This window comes from Protomyctophum bolini, assembly GCF_963924005.1.
Source record: "Protomyctophum bolini genome assembly, chromosome: 23".
Lineage (NCBI taxonomy): Eukaryota > Metazoa > Chordata > Actinopteri > Myctophiformes > Myctophidae > Protomyctophum > Protomyctophum bolini.
In genome coordinates this window covers 11,742,533-11,762,074 of record NC_137884.1, presented here as the reverse complement: position 1 = coordinate 11,762,074, position 19,542 = coordinate 11,742,533, and the positions used below count along the sequence as shown (strand labels likewise).

Genomic DNA, 19,542 nt, shown 5'->3' with positions numbered 1-19,542 from the left:
GCGAGTACAACTGCTGTCTAGCAACCTCGTTTAGGTGTGGATAAACAAGAGAAGAGCCAAGAAGTAGAAAAGGAGAGTGAATTCTAAGCTGAAAGAAAGGTGATGTATTTATTGTGACATTTTCTTTGAACTGCTACTGAAGGCTATTTGCTTTGATACAGCTACCCATACAGAGCATGATTTAAGTATTGACTTTAATATTAATATGATTGCTTTCAATCTTCCAAAACGTGCTAGCTTAGCTCTTAAATGAAAGCATGATAGCCTCGGTAGTCGGTACCCAGGCTTTTATTTCTACATTATGTCAGACAGACGCTGAAGCACCGAACTTGCGGTTAACGTTAGCTAAGATACGAAATACGAATGTATCCTCGTCTTCATTAACTTCAATAAACGTAATATGTAAATGATATGATTAAAACCTTTCCTGCAGGACCCCGGAGAACCAGAACATATGATTATGTTATGCAAGGTGCCTTGTGATTGCGAATCTGTCTGAAATATGGACGGTGACAGCAATAATGGTAAGTTTATCTCGTACCACTCTCTCATACACTACAGGTATCGGTGTGTGTGTGTGTGTGTGTGTGTGTGGGGGGGGGGGGGCGCGTCTATACTTGACACTGATGTGTGTGCCTATATATATATATTACACACATACACATGATTTAAATATTTATTAACAGTTTGCAGAATTACAGTACGTTTCAAGCACAACTCAATACAAAGACTGTTAACTGTGAGTGGACGACCCAATAAAGCATTTACACTTGTTTACAAGAGGGTCCTTGTTCAATTCACATTCACATAAACATCAGATAGATTGAAAGTTCATACTTGCCCCTACATTAAATGTTGTATTTTGTGTGTGATCGGAGCATAAAGGACGGGCACATTTTACTTGCATGAGAGAGAGACTGGATGTATCATGTGGGAAGAAAGTGATCATTAGCCGTGGAGTTGTGAGCCACAGGGGGATTAGGCTACCTGTAGTCAGAGGTGTCAGACTACCTCCTGTCTGTTCTGGGTACCATAGTGATCATCACATTAAACCCCTAGAGGAGAGTTCCTGCTCCACACATTTTAGACTACTCGTAGAATCAAAATCGATTTTATTTGGCACACTGTTTTTCAGGTGTAAAGCAAGCGGGTGATTTTCTTTTCTCCCCACAGTGCATACTCTATTATTCTGTCGTATTCTGTGAGGATGAGAGCTACAGTACAGTCCTAGGCTCCTAGCTAAGAGAAGACAGCAGGTTAAATAGAACTAGGCTAGCATGTCGGACCTTTGGTGGTCGGATAAACGTCTGCATCCGACTCGGTCTGTCTCCTAGGACGGCTGTGGGCAGTTCAGAAACCTGTGGCGCATTTGCATTATTAACTTGAACTTGTACTTTTTGGCGAGCGACACTGTCATGTGATGTGACTGAGTCTTTTTTTTTTGCTATCTCTAAATGTTAACGCCGTGTTTTGGCACTTTAGACGTGCAGGCGGAGCTGGACTCGGTGGAGGCCGATCTTCAGGTCGTGGAGATCGAGATCTCGGAGCTCCTGGAGAAACAGGCTGAACTGAATGCCCGCAGGAAGAGGCTCCTGCGCAGGCTGGAGGAGGCCTGTGACGCCGCCCAGCCCTCAGGGTCCGCCTCATCGTCATCCAAGTCATCTGGAGCCGAGCCGGCGATGACCAAGCAAGAGATGAAACGATATGATAATCCTGGTAATATAAAGCGCTGGTTCATCTACGACTTTTTCATGTCGAGTACCCCCCAAATGTTTATGAATTTGACCACGGACCCCCCCCCCGTCAGAAAATAATTTGTGCCAGGGAACCCCGTGCAAAATTTGTGATGTTCCATATCGATAATTTCATTTTCATTTTCATTGTAGTCATCAAACTTATTTTTGCATCATGTTCCAGGATTTCAGTACAAAAATAAGTCCATGCTGTATAAATGTAAACGCGGGTAAAGAATGAGAAAATGAAATGCCTTGATTCCTGTGAAGACTTGAACAAAAGTGCACCATTACAAGTGCTGAACAAAGGCTACGTAGAGTTGAAGGATACTACAGGACATGACGGCATGAATGAATTACTATGTACTGAAGGTGTTTAAATCCTATGTAAACATAAGCAGCGCCAAGAATGGGCTCCTGAAACAATGCAGCCATATTTAGATCCTGTGTAAATTCAAGCATAAGTTACAGGCACCATTTATGGCCTGACATACTGTAAGCAAGGTATTTCAATCGTAACCCTAAATATAATGGTATGTTTGGCCAGACCTCTTCTACTTGTAAAGTCACGAATCCCAGTAGAAATGCTCATACAAGGCTGCGTTCCGTGATAGTTTTTTTGGTCACTTAGCGAAGTAACGAAACGGATCACAACCACAGCGAATCAGGCTGGAAACCAGGCTAGGGGTTTATTTGTAATGAATTAAATTTAATCCGTCAACTAAAGGCTCAAAAAGACCCCGTGAATGTTATAGCCATACTGTGCTTCTATTTTGAACGTTGTAGACTTTGCCTGGTCCAAAGACCTGGAGCAACATTTGAAGGATTCCTTCCAGCTGTCCAAGTTCCGCCCCCTCCAGCTGCGGGCCATCAACCTGACCATGGACGGCAGGGACCTGTTCCTCGTCATGCCCACCGGACGAGGGAAGAGCCTCTGTTACCAACTGCCCGCTGTCTGCTCGGAGGGTACTGTACTGTACTGTACTGTTATGGCCCTGTCCCTCTGCATGAACTGAGTGAATCGCATCGTTGTTTCCATACGCTGCGGCTCTGTTACACATACGGTTCACAGAACCTAATTTGGAACCTAAGTAGCCCCTAACACCCAGAACTCAGATTTTTCAAAGATGTTTTTGCAAATATAGCAAAAAATTGCCGAACTACAACCTCGCAAGCCTTTGCGACATGTTGTGAGCTTTTAGATCATCTGTTTTTGAGTTATATTAAAAAAAAAGATGTAAGATGTCAGGGGAGCTTCTCGTTGTTATTACCGCTCCTTGTTGTTGCTATTTAGACCCGAGCCCGATTTCTAAAAACACCTTCTGTACATCCTGACGTCGATTTTCTGAAAACCGCATATTTTTCAGAAAAATCTGAAATCACATTTTTATTCAAAGAATAAAAACTGAAATAGTGTCCCGGATTGAAAGGTATAACAAGTTCAACTTATACTGTAGGTTTAACAGAATGTCGGGGCTTCTGGAAAGTTCCAGTTTAGTGAAGGTAAAAATAGCTTTTAGACACTTTAACCACGTATGAGCCCTATTTTATATACTTTGTACAACGGTGTCACAAGACAAAAAATAGCTGCCTAGGACATAGCTACAGACTATGTTCTTTAAGGCCCAAACCACACCAAAGGGTCGGGACAAAACCACACCTTCAACCACACCAATGCAAGGAGTTGCATTGGTGTGGTTTACCTTAAACGTTTTGTCCCGACCCGACCCTTTGGTGTGGCTTAAGGCTTCAACAACTTGGAATGCCCAAAAAGGAGGCAAAAAGGCTGGAAAAGTATTGTGCTGCCTGTCTCTGCTATAATTGTCAGCCTCCACATGCTGTTACCAGTAGATGGGTTTCTTGTTCTGAAACATTGAGACTGCAGTGCACACGCAGGTGCTGGTTTCATGTAATCAATTCCAAACGGATCCCCAAACCTGTTTTGGGAAGCACTGGTTTCCGTTCAGTCGTGCTCATAGAAAGCGCTCCCATCCGCGACCGGATGAGGAGTTTGGGGGACAAATGCTTCGAGAATGGCTATTCTTGTTTACACACAAGTTGACAACTGACATAAAACATAAACCAAGGTATATATTTCAAGAGTGAGAGATCACAGTAAACATCCACCCTAAACCTCCTTCTGCCACACTGGGAGGAAAAGGAAAACGGCACCTGAAAGTTTGATGGGATAGATTTGTAAATGTCAGTGCTGTGACCACTTTTACATTGCTAATGAGCCGCTTTCTTTAGCACCCGACCTGCGCAAGCATAGAGGTTCTTATCAGTGTGATGTTTTCTGGAAATGCGTCTATACCCATAGAGTTAAATGGTGCATTTATATAGCGCCTTTATCCAAGGCGCTTTACATAGATTGTGCATTACATTCACCCATTCTCTCACACACATTCATACATTGATGGCGGCGGAAACCATGCAAGGCACCAAACGGGAGCAATTGGGGGTTCAGTGTCTTGCTCAAGGACACTTCAACACACTCTGGGGGAGCCCGGGTTCGAACTGGCAACCTTGCGGTTACCATCCGGCAACTCCACCTGAGCCACCACCGCTGTCGGAGTGGTGGTGGAGTTCTGAGTGACAATGCCTGAGTACAATGCCTATTGTATCATGAAAACATATCCCATCATTTAGTGAATGTAACCTTAGTGTGTGTGTGTGTGTGTGTGTGTGTGTGTGTGTGTCAGGCTTTACGTTGGTTGTCACTCCCTTGGTGTCGCTGATGGAGGACCAGCTCATGTATCTAACGTCCATCAATGTGCCGGCCGTCACTCTCAATGCTTCTAGCAGCAAGGTAACTTTTCCCTAGTGGGTCTGATCGAGGGTAGCTACTGAGACATAAGTCGGGACTTGATCACCCTGGCTGGGTCACCCGAGTGAGGGGTATGATGTTCGAGAGACCCAAAACCCTGATGACCTTGGGGTACATCACTGAGGATACGTCCCAGTTGCATCCAGGCGATGTATTTTCGTTCTAACATTAATACAGTCAAATATAAACTGTCAATGTAACACCAGGAGAAATGGAGGGTGGACATTTTGGAAAAAAAAGCTAAATTAAGAAATTATATTCAATTCAAAGAGGACTATAGCTTATCACAGAGCCTTATGTTGCATTTAATTTAAAACTCAGACCGGTCTGAAGTGAGTGGTGCAACAGTGCCCCCTGTTGATACTCTAAATATAGGGACATAGGGACATTGCTGTTGCACCACTCAAAAAGATCTGGTGCTTTACCTCTGGCAGTTGAGGTGGGCAGATGAGTTTCATTTTGTTTTCCACTGTCTACTATATACCATGATTTAAGAAACTCTTTATTTGAAAATTTCGGATGTGACTGAATGTTGCATGTTAAATTGGTTGTTCAGCAATGAAGTTTTTGTTTTAGGAAAATGTATAGAGAAGGCATGGCAGTTACGGTGGAGAACGATATATCCATAAGTAACTATTTATGTATTTTGTTTATGGTGTATCATTGTGTGTTTGTCAATTTTGTGAGTGTCTTGTATAAGCCTGTGCGGGCTGGGCATCTTATGATGTAGGACACTTTAATAAAAAACTATCTATCTTCACTGGAAGAGATTTTCAAATGTAAATTGATATCGTTCCAGGAACACTCTAAGATGGTCCTGGGTGGAATGACCGACGCCAACGCTCCTTTCAAGCTGGTGTATGTGACTCCGGAGAAGGTAGCCAAGAGCAAGCTGCTCATGTCTCGGCTGGAGAAGGCCTACAACGCAAACCGCCTGAGTCGCATTGCTGTGGACGAGGTGCACTGCTGCAGCCAGTGGGGCCATGACTTTAGACCTGGTACAGTATTCTTTTATTTTAGATTCTCCCACACTCAACATGGGGGGATTTATCTTGTTTAATGTTTGGTGTTTTTGCATTAAACGTGTAGGAGAAGGACGGAGACCCGCACACTGCCACTTGCTGGTTCAAGAGTTTTTTATTTAATGTCAAAAGTGCAATGTTTCGGTCTTGCAACCTTCCTCAGGCGTCTCTTCAGGGGTACTTTGCATTAAAAACATGGGTTTAAATTCGTATAGCAGCTTTATGCAGCAATGTGCTTTACTTTCACCTATTCACCTATGCACAGCGAAGGCGGAGGCTACCATGCAAGACATCAACCAGTTGTTTATCTCAAACGGACTTATAACACTCGGTGGGCCCATTGTATTTCACAAAAGAAGAATTGGATGAAAATGTTGTCTGTCTTGGCTGTAGTTTCTAAAATATATATATATATATATTTTTTTTGTTTATCAAGAAGGCTAGGTAACAGCTAACTTGGCTTTTGTCAGATTGCAGCCTGGGGTGTGAAACTAATAGCACCCTAAGGCCATTTGCAAGGTGAAATGCAGAACTAAATTATTGTCCAGAAAAGCTCCCCATCTGGACTACAGCTAGTCTTTGTTATATGCCATTGGCTCATGGTTTGGATGCTTAACTAATGTCCTAAAAGAGGTTGCCAGTTTCTCAAAATAGGCTTGTCAGGGTTGCATTTGGGGCTAGAAGTTGGGCCAGGCTTCCTTTTGGATGCTAAGTCTGTACAATTATAGCTAAGCATGTTTGATGACATCTGTAATTGGAGAGCCCCTCTGCGCCTGCAATCATTTTATGAAAAGTGATGAAGTTCTTGCCCAGTAGCCCACCGCCCCAGAACCAGCATTGCAGACCTGTTCTTGCCCAGGTTCCAAACTAATATCATAGGGTAAATGCTTATTTAGACTCCTGTGGATGAAGAGCATCATCTTTTTGTAAGAAAAAGGTCAAATCATGGCTTTTAGAAAATAGACACACGGAATAGCACGGTCGCTTGTACATTTAGCTATTTCTGGTGTCATCTGGTGTAGACGGAAAGTAGTGGCCCAACTACAGAGCCAACTCTGGTCCAAAATGTCTGTGATATGATTATTGTGAGCGTTTTATTATCGCCATAAACTACAACGATGTCCGTCTCATTCCCTGCTGGCCATAGTATATTGAAGCATTGATTCTCTGTTCTCCTCCAGACTAAACCGCAGGCCATGTAGACGTTTTGATTCTCTGTTCTCGTCCAGACTAAACCGCAGGCCATGTAGACGTGTTGATTCTCTGTTCTTGTCCAGACTATAAACTGAAGGCCATGTAGACGTGTTCTTGTCCAGACTATAAACTGAAGGCCATGTAGACGTGTTCTTGTCCAGACTATAAACTGAAGGCCATGTAGACGTGTTCTTGTCCAGACTATAAACTGAAGGCCATGTAGACGTGTTCTTGTCCAGACTATAAACTGAAGGCCATGTAGACGTGTTGATTCTCTCTGTTCTTGTCCAGACTATAAACTGCTGGGCATCCTGAAGAGACAGTTCCCCAACGTCCCGTTGCTGGGCCTGACGGCCACAGCCACCAGCAGCGTTCTGAAGGACTGTGAGAAGATCCTGTGCGTGCCTCAGCCGATCACCATCACCGCCTCCTTCAACCGAACCAACCTCTACTACGAGGTGGGCTCCGCTGTGGCTGTCCAATGCACACACACACCACGCCTGACTGCCCCCTGCCTGCCTATCTACTGTCTAAAAGTGGTTCTCAGCCTTTATCCCGTCGCGACCCCCCCCAGTATTGAACTGGGGACCCCTTTCAATAATCATATTTGAACTTCGTACCACCCACCCTGACGAGCACGAGGAGTTGAGGCATTACATTCAGTTTGACTCTGTTCCACAGATAATTATTGTGAAACTAGCCGATCTACTGTAAGCTTGTAGATCAGCTATTTTCAAAAGATTTGTCTCTTGCTTGTAATATATATGCTTATATTATTATTTGACAACTTGGCCAATGTTTTTTTTATAGAATAGTTTGTTCATTATCTTTGATGCAGTAATGGTCTTTTAATTTCTTTCTTTTTTCATTGCTATTAAATATATCTTAAATTGTCACTTTACTGTCATCTGGGGATCCCCTTAAAATCATGTGGGGACCTCCCTGGGGGTCCCGAGTCCCGACCCACAGATTGAGAACCACCGGTCTAAACTAGGATACAAATTGGCGATTAAATTAATTGATAGTTGATTGAATGATAAGTGGAGATTTGCTAGCGCAAATTGAGAATTGTAATTTTACATAATTGTCAACTATATAAAAAAAAGCTCAGGCAAAGCTTAGACATCGGCTATGTTCGGCAAATACATTTGGTGTAGAGCTGTGGTCCCCAAACCTTTTTGGCCTCGTATTTGGCCAAAAATGATAATTTTTTAAATATGGTTATGGCAAAATAATCACAGAATGTCACTGCACTGAAAGACATGCAGCTGCTGTATAGTCCCGCAGATGCTCTATACATCTCCTTACAACAGTGGTTTACTGGATTTTGGCCTTTGTGCTAAACAACGCCATAAAACCGCCATTACCCTTTTCATGTCACGCACCCCCGTTTGGGAACCCCTGGTGTAGAGGGTAAAACGGTGGGTAAAAACTGTACACAGCCAACTCGGGTTCTTTTTACATGTCTGATGCTGAACACAGATTTCTTTGTTTCTCAGGTTCGACAAAAAGATTCCAATAACGATGTGGCCATTGGTGACATCTCGTCCCTGATCATGAAACGATACAAGGATCAGTCAGGTACTGTGGCAGTGCTATGTCTTAAGTGCTATGTCCAGTGCTGGTCAATAGCGTTGGCGAGTTCTCTTCAACGCGATGCCAGGGTATATGTATTTACTTTTTGATCAGGTTTACCATGTCTATAAATGGTTTATACTTTAGCAAAAATAAAATACACCAGAGACTGGCCCATGCCATTGGCAAAAAAAGTAGATTTTACACAACACCACAAATCCATAGTCCTTGGCATAGGGAGATCTTGCTAACACTGTGGACTAAAGGCTCTAATCAAAAAGCAGATCTTTCAAATGTATCTTCTCTTATATATCTATATACTTTATTTACACAATGCCATATTTCAATCCATGTTTTGTAGTTCATCGCACACAGTCGCATAAAAATGCTTCCTAAAAGCGGTGTTTTTATTCTCTTGGCGTTTTGGGACTTCTTTCCACTGTGGCAGGCATTGTGTACGTGTTCTCCCAGAAGGATGCAGAGTCTGTGGCGTCAGACCTTCAGAACCAGGGCATCTCTGCTTATCCATATCACGGCAACATGGAAGCTCAAGACAAGTCACGAGTTCACCGCAAATGGACCGCCGGCAAGATCAAAGTACAGCAACATTTTATTTAGTTTTAGTAAAATTTCATTTGGTTTTGTTCATAATTTAGTTATCTGAAGCCTAGTTGGTCTGGTTTTCATGCGTGAAATTTCTGTCTGTGCGTACGCATGTCTATACGTGCTCCTGTCATTCCCTCTGTGTGTCCTTCAGGTGGTGGTCGCCACGGTGGCGTTTGGCATGGGCATCGACAAGCCGGACGTTCGGTTTGTCATCCACCACACCATCAGCAAGTCCATCGAGAACTATTACCAGGAAAGTGGACGGGCAGGTAGGCACTAGGCACACAATATAGCTGAGAGTATTTTCGAGTTATGTATGCCGAATGTTCTGTGAAAAATAGCGGATCTATTGCTTTCCGCAATGCGCCGTGAGCTTGTATATGGTCTATTTTTGGCATGGGACAAGTGTCCTACGACAAAGCATTAATGTGTCTACAGTAGCTACATTGTTTCAGGCCTTTCTTTATTGCGACCATGGATATATCTGATCTCTTATCTTATTATCTCCCTGAACTGCCAACCCCTCCCCCGGGTGTCCAGGCAGAGACGACTGTCCAGCTGACTGCATCGTGTACTTTGGATTCGCCGACATCTTCAGAATCAGCACCATGGTGGTGATGGAGAACGTGGGGCAGAAGAAACTGCTCCAGATGGTCGACTACTGCCAAAATGTTGACAGGTAGTGTGCGCGCACACACACACACACACACACACACACACACACACACACACAGAGACAGAGACCATCCATGACCATGTCACGTGGGGTCGTCAAAATCAATGTTTCAGTTAAAACCTTTTTTGTTTCCCCCCATTTTGATGATAATAATATCTAAAATGTATAGTGGACTGAGTTAGCTGGGGAAGGCAAATTCTTATCCCCAACCCCTAACCTGACCGCAAATGCATAATCTTAACGCTGACCCCGACCTAAATCTTTGACTACCGGTAATTACTGTATAACCATTTCTCTAAAAACTAAACATTTTTCAGAGCAATGCTGTGCAGACTTTTATTCTTTTGAACTGTTCAGAGCCAGCAACCCACTGTTTTGAACCAGAAAAATGTCCCCATAAGTTTGTTTGGTTTTACTTTGACATTTTGTCCCATTCTTGTACGCCCGCAAACACACACACACACACACACACACTCACACACACACACACACACACACACAGTGAAGAATTGTGTGTGAGTCTCTGCGTCTCTTGACTTGAAGGTGTCGGCGGTCCCTAATGGCGGTTCACTTTGACGAGGTGTGGGACGACGAGGGCTGCAATGACATGTGTGATGCCTGCCGTCATGGAAAAGGTGTGTGTGTGTGTGTGTGTGTGTGTGTGTGTGTGTGTGTGTGTGTGTGTGTGTGTGTGTGTGTGGTAGAATTGAGCTGAGTTGATTCTGTGCAGTGACAAAGTGCCAGATGTGTACCGTCCACAGTATGTGAGTTCATGAGGAAACAAAAATACATTTCATGTGAAGTCATTAATCATAGTTTACTGCACAAGGTGCTGGGACTTCTCTGGAAGCATGATACCACCTCTTATCACCGTCTCTGCTGCCAAACATTCTACCAGCTGTGTGTGTGTGTGTGTGTGTGTGTGTGTGTGTGTGTGTGTGTGTGTGTGTGTGTGTGTGTGTGTGTGTGTGTGTGTGTGTGTGTGTGTGTGTGTGTGTGTGTGTGTGTGTGTGTGTGTGTGTGTGTGTGTGTGTGTGTGTGTGTGTGTGTGTGTGTGTGTGTGTGTGTGTGTGTGTGTGTGTGTGTGTGTGTGTGTGTGTGTGTGTGTGACCTTGACAAAAGTTTGACCACCACTGGTCCATATCGCAACATAGGTTTTTCAGAAAACTGTTAGGATTTAGAAGACATTTAAAATTAGCGCTTTTTAAAATGCTTTTGTTTATTTTTATGGATCTCATGCTTCCAGACAGGGAATCCTCTATTCCAGGGGTGACCAACCTGGGGTTCGCGAGCTACCGGTAGCTCGCGGGAACGTTTCACGTCGATCGCGAAGTGACGGGCAGCCAGCCATCACTGCCAATACACAGCAGAATGTCGTACGCAAAAAAGAGCAGATCTACAAGCTAACAACGTGTAGAGGCTCGATGCATTTTAGCTTGAAGATCTGTTCCCCTTGCTTCCACCGCACCGCCCTCGGCCCTCCCCCTTTTAGCACTATGTGCTCATGTGCTGCTGTGTCCTGTGTGTCTGTTGTTCCCTCGCAGTCAGCACACAGCGTCAGAGTGAACGCAGTATGATAGCGTCCCCGACACGTTGAATACTAAACTTATTTGTAAAGTTCGAACGCCAACTTTTAACCAAACGTGGGAGAAACACTGTGCACTGACGGATTATTATCGATCAAAACAATCCTTAGTGTCGCTTACAAAAACATGTGTTGCACAGCATGAATGATACGTAATCAGTTTAATCACCGACCTGGCTGGATAAATATCACTATGACAAAGTGTCAAAATGTTTAGTGCCGCTGTCAAAACATGACACAAAAAGCCACAGTTTTTTTTTATCCTGCTGTTCTATCATGGGATATTCGATACAGGGCAAGATGCTCGATTGTGAATTAAATTGTAACATTCTCCTTGGCTTTGACTACTTCAGACAGAACATCTGACACACAGCTACAGTAAACTATTAATTTACTAAGCTGGTAACTTACTCGGCTGCCTACCGTTGCTCGTTAAGCAGGTCACACAATGGATATGGACCACTGATATTTATCCAGCCAGGTCGGTGATTACTTATCATTCATGCTGTGCAACTGTGTGCAACACATGCTTTTGTAAGCGACGCTAAGGATTGTTTTGATCGATAATAATCCGTCATGTGTGTGCGCGAGTGCACTCTTTATTTGCGTGCAGCCGTGCAGTGTTTCTTCCACGTTTGGTTAAAAGTTGGCGTTCGAACTTTACAAATAAGTTTAGTATTCAACGTGTCTGGGACGCTATCATGAAGAACTCGTATGACTGACTCGCATCTTAATGACACCCTCAGACTGGCAATCACTAAATATGAACCAGATTTCAAAACGCTTGCAGATAAAGTGCAGTCACTGAGTCACAGCAGTCTCATTAAAGGTGGGCTGACCCTGAGAGTATGTCACCATATCTGTGCAAATATATATGGTCATGTTATGCCTATGTCATTTGAACATCTGCCAATGTGAATATTCATTGAAATGAGAAACAAAATATTGTGCTGTAAAAGAAATTCATGTCCTTTGCATTTTGTTTTATTTAAAAAAAACTCAACAAAGAAGTTTATTTGTATTTCCTGTCCTAATATTTTTTTTGTATTTCCTGTCCTAATATTTTTTATTTCTAATACATTTGTCTTAATATTATTTGACATTGATAATATAACTTACTATAAGAATTTATTCTAATTTAAGCTTTAGTCATTGAGCCTGTCAGAAATAGCAAAAAAACAAGTGTTTTTTCTAACACGTTTTAGTGGTAGATCTTGGCTTACAATTGGGAATAAAATGGGCTCTTGGGCTTGAAAAGGTTGGTTACCACTGTCTATTCTTTGACATACCAGCACCTCATTGAGTGCATATTTTTTACACTTTGTCTGTTAGCAAAGTAACGGAATGACTTCCCTAAAGAATTAATTAACCTTTGGGGTGACAATGTCAAATAATTCAAAACGCATTATTTGAGAATGTATCGCTGTATTTTCATTAAACTTGGTGGGAATTTATTGATCAGTCGCATGGTGCGCTATAAAAGAGATGTTTGGTGTTTGGGTCAAAGCGTAAAGGTCAAAGTTACAATCAACATCATGGTCAAAATTCCAATCACTCATATCTTAGGTGGAAATGGCATGCTGTATATTTTGTTGACTATGGCGTTTAACCATTATTTTATACTTTGGTTATTCAAAAATAGCAAATATACAAGCTCTTGGTTGAATACTTTATTAGACAGAAATGTAGGAAAACTCGCTGCGAGTGTTCTTCCTGAGGAGTCACCACAGACATTTTGTTAATCGGTAGGAAAGGAGACTCTCTGTGTCTCAATAGGGAACCACTGCTGGTCATCAAATTATTGGTAATCGAGTAATCGTTTTTTGGGGTTGAGCCATCCCTTTAAACTGTGTGTCTCACTATTTGATCTTGATATATTTAACCCATTTTGGGCGGAAACCCCTTTTGGTGTTCGCATTATGTTATGCTTTAGCTATTGAAAAATCGAAAGAAGGACTGACATAGAAACATAGCTTTTTCAGAAAACTGTCAGGATGTAGAAGAAGATGTATTTGACCGTGTAAATGTCCCTGCGCTGCAGACTGCGTCACGGTGGACATCACGCAGCATGCGCGGGACGCCGTGCAGATCGTGGAGGCCGCGGCGTCCATGGATGAGAAGATGACCCCTCTGAAGGTGGTGGATGCCTGGACGGGGAAAGGCCCCGCCAAGCTGAGGAAGAACGTCCAGACCACGTCCATGTCCCGGCCGGAGGCCCAGGCCGTCATCGTCCGCCTGCTGCTCCTGGGCTACTTCAGGTACACACCGATCAACACCGCCGTGACTAGTTCTTAACCCATTTAGGCCTGAGGACCATTCTACAAATGCCTTCTTAAATGCTAACGGTTTTCTGAAAAACTCATGTTTCTGTGTCGGTCGTTCTCAAACATTTTCATGTCAAGGACCCCCATACGTGTAATTGGCTGCTGACTCCCCATCTAAAAATATGTTGTTCCAGTGACCACCCAGAAGCAAAGATTTAATATATAAGAATATATTCAAAGATTTGCGACACATTTTCACGATTTTTCAAAAATAGCAGACCTACAAGCTTGCTATGAGCTTGTAGACCTGCTATTTTTCATAAAGCATAACATAATGCTTAAAACACCAAAAGGGGTTTCAGCCCAGACTTGTTCATCCACCGCACACACCCCTGGATTACATCATTTGTACATCACAGTCCAATCTGGTAACATCTCGGAGGAAAAAATACAATTCAGAAAATGTACAGCATTCATGTTGTGAGTACATTATTGTTGGCCTCTATGCACAGTAACCATATTGTTACTAATGTGATGCTAATTAGGGTCCGTTCCATTGTACTATAGAGAGTATGCACATGCATGATTTTCCCATCAGGACACGCCCCCCTCATCTAGACTGAGTGGCAAAACATTGAGCAACATTGTTGCTCAACAGTGTTGGAGTTTGGAAGCGCTCGTTGGAAATCACTCAACCGTCCTGCGTAGCACCTGTTTCTAAATGTCACATCATGCAGGAGGCAGCAAAATGTTGCGCAAGCACTTCCAAACTCTGACACACAAACATAATCAAATGCAGGGCATTTCTTGACAGAAAGTAGCTCATAACGTTTCTATGGTGGATTTTTATGAAACAAAAACTTGCCGATAGAAAGGATAATTCAAGCTTTTCGTACAGCTGCAATGTTGGTGAGTTTAACATTGTTTAATGCAATCAGACAGGACTTTTGTGTTTGGATGAATGGGCTGTCAATGCCAGAAATATAGTTTTTTGCCACTCAGCGGGCGTTCCCGCATAACTTCCAGGTACGATGATGTCACGCACATATCCTCTATTGTCAATGTCAGGTACTGGACAGGCTCTGTTACACTAATGTAACTTTAAGCTAGGTCACTCTCCAGCTAGCTAATTAACTGCTTGAATTAACTAGGTCATTTTTTCCAACAAATTAGTCAGTTATGAAGTGTCTTTGTTGTAAGTTATGTTATGTGTAATTATAAACATTTATAACAAAGCCTTCTAAGTGCATTATAATGTATTTTAAATACACTTATTTTAATGCACTTATAATGCTATAATGCTAATATACAGTCTAAGTACATCTGCAGTAGTTGGTGGTGGTGCTGTGAAGCATTTAAATGCACTTTTCCATTATGCAGTGGAACTACTACATATTTAATGGCGGTTGTGTTTCTGACGGTGTGTCAGTGAGGATTTCAGCTTCACGCCATACACCACCTACTTCTACCTGAAGGTGGGCCGCAGAGCCCCCCTGCTCAAGAGCCAGAGTCACACCGTGTCCATGACAAAAAGGAAACCGGGAGCTGAATCTGCCGCGGTCAGTCTCACACACACACACACACACACACGCACACGCACACGCACACGCACACACACACACAAATATACAACTAGGGGTTACATGATATCAGTTATCATATTGATATTGGCCAATAATTACCGGTACTCAAAAATGCATTATAAATGTATTTTGTATTGGATAGGGCAAACTCTACTGGTGGAAGCTGGGATTGCAACATCGATATTGGTCAATATGACCATGGAAACAGTCCGATATCGCCTGATATTTATTATTATTATTATTATATGTGTACAACACCAACAGATGAGGACTGTCCTCATAGTATAGAGGTGACACTACTCCACTCTTTCCAAATTAAACTATTCTTCATTGCTGCCGGACAGAAACCTTTTATTTAAAGGTTTTTGTTTATTTCGTAAATGAATGCCCTATTTCGACAGACTACGGTGTCTACTACATTGGATCCATTTGTTATTTTTTCCATTTTCCATTATTTGACTGTTTCCACCCGGCAGCAACAATATGGAACACTTTGTTTAGTTTGTATTTCTTGGTATTGTCTTCTTAGTTGGGTAGTTGTATTTGAGATGTGAAGTGATTTGTCACCTATCCGCGTTCTGTTCTCGTTGTGAACCTTTCTCTAACAAGTTTCTCTTCTTTTCCAATGTGTCTTCCCTCCATGTAACTTTAAAATGTCTACTCTTCACGCATTTTCTAAATGTGCCCCTCCAAAAAAACTAAAATGTATTCCAATTCCGACAAGGTAAGTAAACGGCAATAGGTTCTCAAACATTTTCATGTAAGGACCAAATGCATATATTTATTGATTTGGTTCTTACTGGGGACACCGTGGACTGAACCACTTCAGAACCACTTCCAGTACAGTAACCGAACAGTTGAAAGGTTTTAAGATTTTTCGATGTATAACCTTCTACAATTCAATTGGCACGAGAAAACATGCTTCCATTGATTGCCGAAGTGTCAAAATATCATTAAGTACAGTTGAAAATGGGGAAAGTATATACAGTTGGATGGGGTACAGGGTACAGCATTGTGTAAACGGAGCTATGTCACATTATATGTACAGGGTATAAAGCTTTACACCTTTTACACTGTAAGGACGCGTCATGATCCATCAGTCCATGTAAGCTGTTACAGGTTCTTACAGATGTATTGTGTGTCTCTCTTTTCAGGTGCTATCATAATCTACCACCACACTCTGATAACAATCATTAGCACCATAACAAATTACTAGACTATGAATCCCTGTAGCTCACGTAGATTTAATACAATACAAAGAGCTCTTCATGTGTTCTTGTTGTTTTCTTTCTTTCTTTCTTTCTTTCTTTCTTTCTTTCTTTCTTTCTTTCTACTGTCCTCCAATTCACATCTGTATGTCAGTTGTACCTCCAACATGGATGACTTGTTTCCCAAAGGCATCACGATACCATGTCATCTTTTATTTCTGTTTCTGTTAAACTATATTTATTATTACGTTATTGCATAGATATTGCGTCTAAGAATTCGTCCTACTGTTGGTAACCATGAAAGATGACCAGAGTGTAAAGATGCTTTTGGGAACTCTAGTTGTCTACTCTGACCTCCAGACTGTTGTACTATCCTTATCCCACCTTCAGTCTCCTGTTGACCATTTTGTTCTTAAGTCTTACTCGAGTAGTATGTCTTGCAGCAGTGGTTCCCATTAATGGTTTGGCACCCATTTTTGGGTCCCGGACACATTTTGTTGGGTCACGAGGTAATATTGCATTTGTTTTCTCCTTTTCCTAAACCTTTTATAAAATGAATTGAAAGGTTTTTTCAAAAAACGAACGTCAGAATTTTTCTTCTTCTAAAATCTTCGTTATTAGAGAATTCCAGAGTAGGCTTTTATTATATCCTAGAACGAGTGGTAACTCCATAAAGAGTTCACCACAGCTCAGAGCGTGAGCGGTGGAGTTTTGCGGTTAATGGGAACCCCTGACTTAACTTACTTATGCCTTTTGCACTAGCAAACCACCCATCGTTTTAGTATTCTGTTTCCACTGACATTGGCTAGTTTAAATCTGCTGGTGCAAAAGGCATGACATAAGGACAAAATGGCCGCTGTGTGACTTCCCCCCCGCTGGTGTTTTCTAGCTGCTTCCTTCACTCCATTCAGCTCTGTAGGAGGCAGGCTGCCCCAGGTAAAACAAAAACAAAACCCTTGTTGTTAATCACATACAGGTGAAAGCCTCGGGTAACCAGAAAAAGGCCAAAGAGCGAAAGAGAGCAGTTGAGAGTTCTGGAGCGCCCCCTGTTGCCAAGAAGGTCAAGACAGACCTCCCCTAGGCCCCCCCCCTCCCTCCCCTACTCGGAAGACAAGATTGGAAAAAGTACAGTCGCCCAATTCTCTTGTTTTGTCTTACAGCTATTGGCATGGTGTTGTCTGGGGCTTCGCTTACTGACGTTTAACCACATGCACCGTAGAGAACATTCGGTGGAAATGGCAGATCTACAAGCTCACAACGCGCGTTGTGAGCTTGTAGATCGACAATTTTTGACGAAGATTGTGGTTAAACTTGGATTAGGCCATTTAGGCTGATTGTTCAACCCTGGAAAATATGCTATATTGAGAATACTTGTTCCTTTACAAAAACAATACATTCTTTAATGATGCATGGTGTCATTTGTGCCACTGGTCCTAACCTGCTCTTTGCATAACTGTTGCTCACAGTCCCATGTCCCATCATGCCTTGCTCTCTGGGTATGGGTCCTGTCACTGCACATGCATCTTTCATTAGAGAGCATGCGTCCACTAACACTGCATCGCACTAACATGACTCACTGGGTTTAGAGAGAGATGTTGGCCAAATTCGTACTGGCAAGTTGAAGGTAGAGCAAGGGAATATGTTTTGTTCAATATCTCTATATTCTGATTGTACTCGTTGCTATACAATAGTGTTCAGTAACGGGGACCTCCCTGTCTCTCAAGCGCTTTAGTAAAGAGAAAATGCCCTTTTCAGGTCTGTATACCAATTTTATCCAATCAGGAGAGAGAACTCACACAGGATATAGGCTAGACAAGTGGAATTTGAAGTGTCAAGACTAAATTAATAGAAATTAATTTGAACTGGACCACTACAACAGGATATAGGATAGACAAGTGGAATTTGAAGTGACGAGACTAAATTAATAGAAATTAATTTGAACTGGACCACTACAACAAAAGCTGATACTCTTTATTAAAGATCTGGAGAGATAGTGTGATTCCTGTTACTGAACAAACACTATAGCAATGATTACTATCACAATATAGTGCTTTAGCCTTTTAACAAAATAATAATTGTTTATTAAACAAAAATATCACTTGCCCTACCTTTAACCCAAGAGATCCTATAACTATCTCTTATCATAATTTAACCGTAGCCATGGCATCCCTATTTTGGGTTAAAAAAAAAATATATAGTGGTACACAAAGTTAATAAATAGCCACTTCTCTATATGCATTGCATGCAAATGGCTGTGTGAGTAATGTCTGAATGAACCACCTTTCCTGCTGTTGACCACTGACTTTGGTTTTTAATTGTCCCAGGAGGAAACATCTGTCGAGGCCAATGAGAAAGAGGTAAGCATGACCTTTGACCCTGTAGCGGTGGGCAGTGGCAGCCTGGCACCATCCAAACGCAAACTAATGAAGGAACAGAGGAACTTGGCCAAGAAAAAGGACTCTGACCCAATTTGTCAATTAGCGAAGCGCACAGAGAGACGGACGGACGTGGATGAGGAAAGCAGAAGCCACAGTGATGTGGAACACACGGACATTGAGGTTAACGTCACAGTGAATGTAGATGGCAGCATGGGGGAAAGAATGCCACCGCCGCCAGTCAAAGCCAACTCCAAAAGAAAATCCACCACCCCTCAGAGACAGCGACGGAAACCCCGCGCTTACGCGGCGGCCGCAGACGTTCCTTCTCCACCCTCGGTTGTCGCAGTTCCCTGCGCCGACCAGCACAGCCCGCCCGCGTTGGTCAGCGCTCCGTCCCAGGTCTCCGTCATCTCCGAGACGGCGGTGGAGGAGCTCTCCGACCTGAGGAGCTACTACAGCAGACAGCTGAGAAGGATAAACTACATTTCCCATGAGCACCTGGGGCAAGGCTCGGAGCCCGGGGTGCTGGCGTGCATCCGGGAGCCGCTCCGGAGCCTTCGCCTGCCCCGCGGCGGGACCATCGCCCGCACCGCGCGGGACCTGTGGACTCGGGTCAGTGGCAGGCGGAAGTTGATCCACAGGTGACTATAATCACATGAATACGTAGAATGCTGAGAATAACTCGAGGGCTATTCATCATTGGCCCAATTAAACGGAGTCAGTGGGTTAATGGGGCGGCATTGCCATGTTTAAATTGGAGTTGAAAAGTAATGTCGATGCCGAAACAAAGTCTCTTTGTAACACTTTCAAGGAAGGGGATATTTGTGTACTCGTGCATAGAAGCACGAAAGAAAAATACTGTAGCAATTTGTTGCAAGAGAAATGGCTAGC

At 42.9% G+C, this 19,542-nt stretch overlaps 1 protein-coding gene across 1 annotated transcript; it reads left to right on the top strand.

The window, feature by feature from the left end:
- recql (RecQ helicase-like) lies at nucleotides 1–18,730 on the top strand. Its single transcript, XM_080757446.1, has 16 exons — nucleotides 1–99; nucleotides 434–524; nucleotides 1,483–1,716; nucleotides 2,520–2,699; nucleotides 4,436–4,542; nucleotides 5,360–5,558; nucleotides 7,068–7,234; nucleotides 8,276–8,357; nucleotides 8,800–8,948; nucleotides 9,109–9,226; nucleotides 9,498–9,636; nucleotides 10,177–10,268; nucleotides 13,260–13,476; nucleotides 14,912–15,041; nucleotides 17,250–17,398; nucleotides 18,598–18,730. The coding sequence occupies exons 2-15, from the start codon at nucleotides 503–505 to the stop codon at nucleotides 17,352–17,354; spliced, it is 1,941 nt and encodes a 646-aa protein (XP_080613572.1). The 5' UTR covers nucleotides 1–99; nucleotides 434–502; the 3' UTR covers nucleotides 17,355–17,398; nucleotides 18,598–18,730.
- The last annotated feature ends 812 nt before the right edge of the window (nucleotides 18,731–19,542 follow it).

Coding starts and splice junctions, on each gene's coding strand:
- recql (XM_080757446.1), top strand. CDS start 503: ATGGACGGTGACAGCAATAATG. Junction 9,227..9,497: donor CCAGGAAAGTGGACGGGCAG/GTAGGCACTAGG, acceptor CCGGGTGTCCAG/GCAGAGACGACTGTCCAGCT. Junction 15,042..17,249: donor CGGGAGCTGAATCTGCCGCG/GTCAGTCTCACA, acceptor AATCACATACAG/GTGAAAGCCTCGGGTAACCA.